Here is a 9,262-nt window from a genome sequence, read left to right on the forward strand (position 1 = left end):
CTAATTGAAAAAAATAATCTAGGGAAAATCTAGGGAATATTAAAAAAACTTTAAAGATTTTTTTAAAGAATAATTTTTCAAATAGCCACAAGGACCAAGGAAATGACGTAGATTTTTTAAAGAAAATCTGTCAATGACCAACAAAAAGCGTGGATTTTTTAAGAAACCTTCTTCAATATTAGGCGTCATTTATAAGTTTTTTTTTTCTATAAGATAATTCAAACCTTACAAAAAATGTTTGCCATTGGGCGCCATTTAAGTGATTTTCTGTGAGACTATTCACAACTTATAAAAATTTTCTCATTGGGTGCATTTAAATGATTTTTCAGCGGGACTTTAAACCATAAAAAATATTAGCCATCGGGCGCCATATAAATGCTGTGTTATTTAGACTTTCTCTTTTTGGGCGTAATTTGAATGCTAAGCAAAAACAAAATACGTGTTTTTTTTCTGCGGTACTCCAAACCTTTAACAAAATTATTTGCCATTGGACGCCATTTTAATGATATTCCTTAAAAAAACATTTTCCTATGGACGCCATTTAAATGATTTTCTGCGGAACTATTCATACCTTAAAAAATATTTGCCATTGGGCGTCATTTAAATGATTTTTTGCGGAAGTATTCAAAACCTAAAAAAATATTTGCCATTGGGCGCCATTTAAATGATTTTCGGCGGAACTATTCAAACCTTAAAAAAATTCTTTATATGATGATCTGCGGGACTATTAAAACCTTTAAAAATTATTCTCCATTCTGCGCTGTATTATGTTGACTTCTTTTGGGCGCCATTGGAATGCCAAGCAAGTCGGTGACCAAGTCTGTGGAACACTTGAAAATATTTCTATAAAAAAAATCCACAGCTAGTTCTGATCTTTCACAATATTTTTAAATCCAACATTTTTGTTTGGCACCATTTGATTGGCCATTAGAGACTTTGGATCTCTCTATGAAATATTTGTAAAACAAAAAGTATTTTTTACCTCGGGCGCCGTTTTTCTTTTTCAGCTTTTATACCTCCTAAATAACTATGGATTCGTACAACATATTCTCATATGGATGTTATAGTACCTTTGAAATGAAAATGCAATATTTTACATTAGGCGTCATTAATTTTTGTTTTGTGATTAAAAAAATACTCTTCCCATGGTCCCATTCGAGAGCTGAGAAGCCCACATAGGGAAACAGAAATAGTCTATAGGTCTATGTGTGATAGTTTTTCACATTGGGCGCCATTTATACATTAGGTGTATTTGTTGAAAACCTAAAAAATATCATGATGTGTTTTTGACGACACAGTATAGTACTTAAGAAACATTAATATTATTTCTTTACGTTGGGCGCCATTTAAACAAAATGTGCTAAATATGGTATGAGATCCACGAGAGAATAACTGAATTGGAAAATATATCTTTACGTTGGGCGCCATTTTAAAGATGCCAATTGAATTTGGAGGAGGCTTTATTTCATTAATTGTAAAAGTGTTCTGCCTCCTAAAAATAGTAGCCGTTCGATTTGTCACAAATATTTGCAGTGAAAAAACTATTTTTATGTTGGCCGCCATTTGTGTGCTGATTTACTATGTCTCCTAACAAATAGTATATGGACTTGTCAAAGTATTAAATATACTATGAGAGTTATTTAATATATTATGGAAGAATATCTATTGCTAACTATATATTTTACGTTGGGCGCCATTTAAAATATCGCAATTGAAATGACAAAAAAAATGGTTTCACTCTCTCTAAAATGATTGATGATTAATTGGTAAACGGCTCTGCCTTCTATAAAATAGTAACCAATCGATTTGTCACTAATATTTGCAGAGAAAAAATATTTTTATGTTTGGCATCATTTGTGTGTTTATCAACTATGCCTCCCAACAAATACATGTTACATGAACTATTACAAAATATATTTTTTACGTCGAGCGCTGTTTAAAATGCCCCAATTGATAATGAAGGAATCCTAAACCATTCTATTCTGATCTGCTATGACTCTAACGAAACGATCCGTCAGAAAATGTGTATTTTGCAATGAAAACTCAGTAAGGAAAGTAGTAAAGTCGGGCGGGGCCGACTATATGAAACCCTTCACCACTTTTGTTATAAACAACAAATGCATGCTAACAGACGTCGCATTATTGAAGGACAATTAACATGAAATTAGATGAACTAAAATATGTGATATTTATCTAAATGTGAACCAACATAGATCAATCCATAAACATATTATTCTGCAATCTATACTAAATTTTTCATTTGGACATATATAAAGCTATGAAAATAGATTTAAAGCAAATCTCAATTGGACACCCGTTGATTATTGGGAGGCAATTGGGAGACGTGTCAATCTGATAAACATGAGAAGTTTGGTGCACCATTTACTTAAAATCGGACGAAAGTACATATGGAAATTATATCCAAATCTGAACCGATCTCTACGAAACTTGCCACAAGTTAGACTACATTAAATTCAGTACGTTGTGCAAAATTTAACTTTGGGTCTTTGGTGCACCATTTACTTAAAAACGGACGAAAATATATATAGAAGCTATATCTTAATCTGAACCGATTTCAACAAAAACTTCTCACACATCAATCTGACTCAAATTTAGAACGCTGTGCAAACTTTGGTGTCCATCGGCCTAATTTTGGTTCTTTGGTGCACAATTTACTTAAAATCGGACAAGAATATATATGGAAGCTATATGTAGATCTGAACCGATTTTCTTCAATTTCCATAAGGTTTGTCCTTGGACCATAAAAGTGACGTTTGCCAAATTTCATCCAAATCGAATTATAAATGCCACCTGTACTTTGTTCACAATTTAACATCGACAGACAGACGGATTCTACGATTCTACGCATATTCTCAAAAGGAACCCTGTGTCTATCTCGTTTCCTTTTGCCCCTTTACGTTGGGCGCCATTTGTGTATGGACAAATTAGTTTTACTTTAACAAAATTGTAAGACATGTTGCCAAACGAAAAATTATTTTTATATATAATATTAATTAATAAAAGGCATTTAAACGTCTCTACTTTTTGTGTTGGGCGCCATTTTTTGTGTTCTACGATGTTTCCTATGTAATTGCCTTGGAATATCATGGAAATATTTATACGTTACTATGAATTATTGTGGTGAAGAATGTTACGTTGGGCGCCACTTGACAATTTACAATAGACAACGTATTTTTTAACGTTAAAGAAAAAGTATAAAATAATTTAGGACATTTATAACCCTTTACAATTTTGTTAGGCGATAGGAGACATTGTATTCGGTTCTTCAATGTTGGTTGCCTATGGATTTTTGGACATATTTTTACAATATTATGAATTACAGTAATGAAGGAAAATACGTTGGGCGCCATCTGAAGGGTACCGTTTGCATTTGAAGAAATAATTGATTTAAAATCTTCCCAAACAAATTAAGAAAACTCCAGCTCTCCTCAAACTTCAAACACTTCAAAATATTTTCTACTTTTAAAATATTATATCATATCAAGTGCCAGGAGACACCAATGAATATTGTGGATTTTTAAAGGGATAGATTTTTTTCAAGAACCACAATCTGGATTTTGTTAAAATTTCAAAATAAATCACACAATTTTTATGTACCAAAAGAAGTGGACTTTCACATTGGATTTTTTTAGGACCACAAGGCGTGGATATTTCAAAGAATATTTTCTCTTTTTTCAATGAACTACCAAAGGCAGATCATGGATTTTTTAAAGAAGACATTTTCTATGGCAATTTTGTGGATTTTTGAAATAATATTTTTAGAGACCAACACAAGGCATGGAGTTTTTAAAGAATATTTTTCAACAACCATTAGTGTATTAAAAAAAATACTTTTTCAGCAATCTAGGTAGCGTATTTTTCTATAGTTCCAATTACCATAAAACTCATATCCTGATTTTATAATACATATTGTCTGAATTTTCAAAATATTTTTCAAGGCCTCTAAAAGCCACTTGTTGAGACACACAAAAAAACACGCACACACTTTATTGTGTGCGTGTTTTTGTAAATTGCATTACCCTGCCATAAAATTCCAGCTAAATGTCCTTTAAATGATTTGCTTGTACTTTGTAAATGCGTGTGCATGATACATCCATCTGCAACATGCATGCATGCTTCTAAACCACTTTTGTTGTTGCTGTTTTTTTTTTTTTTTTTTTTTTTTTGAAAAGTCCTAGTAAATAAGATGACCTCATAAGTTTCGGAGAATAAAAAATAACTGTTATTGTTTTCACTGCACTAATGTCAAAAAAAGGAACATAATTGTAGTGTTTTTTAGTAAAAAATGCAAAGAATATTTTCTGAATATTATATGAAATTTAAAATTTGTTAAATAAATAATAGTATAAAAATGAAATGAATATTAAATTGAATTTCGAAAATATGCAGCTACCATTGAATGACGGACTTATGTATAATGATCTTTTTGACCAAAAGTCTTCTATCCACTGATAATCTGTTTATTTCTTTTTGTATTGTTTTTTTATATTTGATATTCTATAGAATTTAATTCATTACTTCTTCTTCTTCGTTTTTTTTTTTTTTTTTGTTAGAAAAAAATCAATATTCTACACAAAAAAACATCTAAAATTAATTTGCGTGATTGCTATTGACTTTGAACAACAAAAACAAAATGTCACTTCGTGAATAATTTATTTTCTAAATATAGACGTGAAAACAAAATGCAATACTGAAAGTATGATGCAGACTGAAAGTATGATTTTATATTTTTGATGGATATTTGAAATAAATTTGAAGAGTGGAAATATTTACATATATGTGTTAAGACCGTGAATATAAAATAAAACCAGTTATCGGGCCGACCATATGATACTCTAGACAACTACTATGAACATTTAACTTTCTGCGGTTCTATATTCTGAGTCTGGGCAGTATTTCGCGAGTCTGGGCAGTATTTGGCCGATTATAGGTCAACAGATTCACTTTCTCACCCTGGCATATTTTCCAAATCTTTTTTCCCAAGGTGAATATTTACGCTATCAAATACAAATTTGGTCACTTTAGGTTTTGGATGATTTGACCCTCGGAATATTGACCTGACGATCATCATCTAAACAACCATTCTAAGTATTTGGTTAGATCCCCTTCACTGTGTAAAATATGTAATGTTCTGCCTATAATAATGGCCTCTAAGCAACTAGAAAATCGGAAAAAATAAAGTTTTCGGTTCATCGCACCACCTAAATTTCATCTCAATATCACCGAAAATAATAGACGTCGTCCTTGACCATAACCGCGTGACATTTCTGCCATCTATTGGGTAGTAGTAATACTAAAAACATCATAACATATAGGCACGTATATTTGGTATCAATCCAAAAGTCTACTACTCCTCTTGGATATACTATAAACTTCTCGGGTCTATGTATGTCCTTTAGGAGTAAATATATACGCCCAGAAAACAAATTTTGTCATTTTCATATAAAAGTCTGGGTCCAATTTTCATGTTTATTCTTTGGCCAGATTCCCTTCCTGGTGTAAAATGTTTTGATGTTCGGGTCATAGTTGTAGCCTTTAGGAGTAAATATATACGCCCAGAAAACAAATTTTGTCATTTTCATATAAAAGTCTGGGTCCAATTTTCATGTTTATTCTTTGGCCAGATTCCCTTCCTGGTGTAAAATGTTTTGATGTTCGGGTCATAGTTGTAGCCTCTAGAGCGACAGGATAAAAAACAAAAATAAAGTTTTTGATACCCTAGACCATAGGTATACTGATAGTTATGTGAAATGAAAATGTGTAGGTCTCGGGTCTATGTCCTTCAGGAGTAAATATATACGCCTCAAAATACAAATTTTGTCATTTTCACACTGTTTCTGAGTCCGTTTGACCCGCTAAATATTGGCTGATCTTCATCAAAACTATCATGCTTTTTCATTGGCCAGATTCCCTTTTTGGTGTAAAATGTCGTGATATTCGGGTCATAATTGAGCGACCAGAAAAAAAAAACAAAAAATTGTCATTTCTGAAAAAATGTGTATGTGTAGGTCCTTGGAGGCTATACCTAAAGCAGAACCAATATTGATGACATGGTGTAGGAATTACCGAACATTTGGAGTTATCATTATATGAGGTGCTACGCCTAATTGAGGACTTATATACCACAATTTCGAATCTAACATTTTTGCATCAAAATACCTTCTTTCACGCTAAATATTAAAAATATCGACAATGGGTAGGTATCATTATATGGAGCTAGGCCTAAATGCGGGCCGATATATTTCATTCTTGAAGCCGACCTTCAAGTTTCTAATTCGATATCCTGAGAAGGTAGAATGATTACAACAGATTGCAAAATCGTCTTAGAGTTCCACACTCTCGAGAACAAAATAGGCCTCTACTATGGTGGAATACGACTATATGGAGATACGCCCAAAATGCGGAACAAAAAACAAGATAACTATTTTAATATAAACCAGTACGGAAAGTAGTAAAGTCGGACGGGGTCTATATGATACCTTTCACCACTATGGGTATATTAAACAGAAGGACCATTAACATGGAATTGAATTATGTAAAATATGCGATCTTTATCTAAGTGTGAACCGACTTAGATCAATCCATAAACATGTCATTCGTTTGTTACAAAATTATGTAAATCGATTTAAAGCAAATATCAATCGGACTCCTGCGGTCGGTCCGAAATATATATGGAAATTTTCATATATATTTCGGAAAATTTCATGTCAATCTGACAAAAATGAGGAGTTTGGCGGACCATTTACTTAAAATCGGACGAAAATATATATGGAAGCTATATCCAAATATAAACTGATTTCAACGAAACTTGTCACAAGTTAGGTTATACTAATTTCAGTACGTTTAGTTCATATCGGCCATATTTTGGGTCCTATGGGAGATACATCTAAGTCTGAACCATTTTTACCAAAACCTGACACAGCTTGTACTATATTAACTTCTGTACGAAAAAAAAAATCGTTTCAACTTCGCGTCTTTGGTGCACCATTTATCTAAAATCGAACGAATATATACTTGACACACATTAGTCTATACAAACTTCAGTAGGTTGCGCAAAATTGTGTGCTAATCGGCCTATATATATTTAGGCCGGACCAAAATATATATGGGAGCTATATCTTAATCTGAATCGATTTCAATAAAACTTGGCACTACTTAGGCTGTCCTAACTTCACTACGTTGTACAAAATTTTGTGTCATTTGGCATAACTTTGAACCTTTTATGCACGATTTGCTAGAAATCGGACGAAAGTATATATGGGAGCTATATCTAAATCTGAACCGATTTTAATAAAACTTGGCACACGTTAGGCTTGGTGCCCCATTTACCTTAAACCGAAATATATATGGGACCAAATAAATGAACTGTGCCAAATTTCATCCAAATCAGATTATAAATGCGACTTGTACTTTGTTTACATTTTAACATGGACAGACAGACGGACGGATGGACATGCATGAATCGACTCAGAAAGTGATCTCGTTTCCTTTTGCCTGTTACAAACGTATAAACAAAGATAATATAATAATACCCTGTACCACAACGTCGTGAAGGGTATAATTATTAATATTTACCCAAGTCGGTATTTTGAGAATTTTTGACATGTTTTTCCAAATTTGATTGTTTTTTGTACTCCAAATCTCAATACCAAAAATATCAATTTTTAACTCTGTTTTAGTATAGCCTCATATAACGGTAGCCCCACTGTTAGATATTTGAGATCTTATAATAACATGAATAAGAAGTTCGAATGGCCCAAACTTAACCAGAGTATGCTTTTTTTGAAGGGGAGAAGACATTAAAAATCCCTAAAATGCTTCGTTATGTTTATGTTGGGACTTTGCAATGGTAAAAATGGCTACAAGAAAGAAAACCAAATATCAAACTAGAAACGCATGTTGAATATTGAGCTAGGACCTTGAACATATCGTAACATTTGGCTGACCTTTATATGGGTGGATGCTATATAGAAACATGAACTTAAGGGGACCAAATTCTCGATTTCAAAAATTAATTAATTTATTTTTTAATTTAAAATTTGAACTGCTCAACAGCTTTTGAAGATATAGTTGATTCATTATGTCAACATCAATTATTATCATCAGCATCAAACGCGTTTTTCACGAAGCAGTGTTTTTACAAATGGCGGGCATGAGCATAATTTTTGAAAATTCCCATTTTTTGTTCTGCAAACAAATATTTTTTAAATAACCACCCTGGAAATCGATTCAAACTCCAAACTGATTCCTAAACTCCTTAATCAACGGCGAAACGCGACGCATAATGGTGGGTACGTAGGTTCTTCTCCTGGCTTTCCTTTTCATTGCAAAACTTAGATCATCAAGCTCGACTCGAAAGAGCATAAATAATCACTTAAAAGAATATTTAAAAAATTCACAAAAAAAATCCTTAACAACTGGTTTTGGTGAATGGAAAATATATTTTATCCATGCTTCTTATGGTCCTCGAAAAAAAAAAATATTATTTAAAAATCCACACAGGTTTTATTCTTGAAAAAGTATTAAAAAACACTCTTGTTTGGTCCTTCTTCATGATTTTTTGGTTCCTAAAGAGGGAACCCTTTCTTTAGTTTTCGAAAAAAAAATTCTTAAAAAAATCGCCCTTATGGTCCTTGAAGCTGTTTCTAAAATTTATAAGCTGATAGCTATGGTTTCCCTGATTCAAGACAAGTAAATGTGAATGTCGTTTTTACATTTCTGCTTTAATAATTTTTTTAAGAATGTGTTAAAAATCGTATACAAATATAAAATATATACACACACATGTAAGCCAACATTTCCGTTTCCTCGACATCCAACTCAATGTGATTGACAATAATGCCCAACTCATGATCGACGACAGCCAATGGCTTTGAACGCAGCGGTAAATACATTTCACGATCTTTGGCGGGTGGTAACATTGCCACCGCAAATTCACCCATACCCGCATCCTCCACTACAGCTTTATGTTTGTGTTTATGTTTACGTCGCACATGTATGAGTATGGGTCCCGCAGAAACACATTTCCTTTTCTTCGTGATACGTTTGCGGCGTTTTTTCTCTTCCATTTCCAGTTGAGTGTCCTGGTTGGCCTCCTCGGCAGCACGTATCTCTGCAGGAGTTTTAAATTCAAATTCACAGATGATATCGTGAGGTGTGAGGATTTCCTTCGAGGAGGAGGAGGAGGATGGGTTACGTAGGGGTGCCAAACGATGACCATTGACATGCTTGGGAATATCGG

General features: G+C 33.0%; 1 protein-coding gene across 1 annotated transcript in view; it reads right to left on the bottom strand.

The window, feature by feature from the left end:
* Positions 1-8,966, bottom strand: part of LOC133331440 (SRSF protein kinase 2-like) — a 32,087-nt gene extending 23,121 nt beyond the window's left edge. Inside the window, exon 1 of the mRNA XM_061539832.1 lies at positions 8,806-8,966. Within this exon, the coding sequence (XP_061395816.1) occupies positions 8,806-8,963 (158 nt within the window). The 5' untranslated portion in view covers positions 8,964-8,966. The remainder of the gene's footprint in view (positions 1-8,805) is intronic.
* Between the last annotated feature and the right edge of the window lie 296 nt (positions 8,967-9,262).

This window comes from Musca vetustissima, unplaced genomic scaffold, assembly GCF_032173495.1.
Source record: "Musca vetustissima isolate MV318-11 ecotype Yass unplaced genomic scaffold, APGP_CSIRO_Mvet_v1 utg5322, whole genome shotgun sequence".
NCBI lineage: Eukaryota > Metazoa > Arthropoda > Insecta > Diptera > Muscidae > Musca > Musca vetustissima.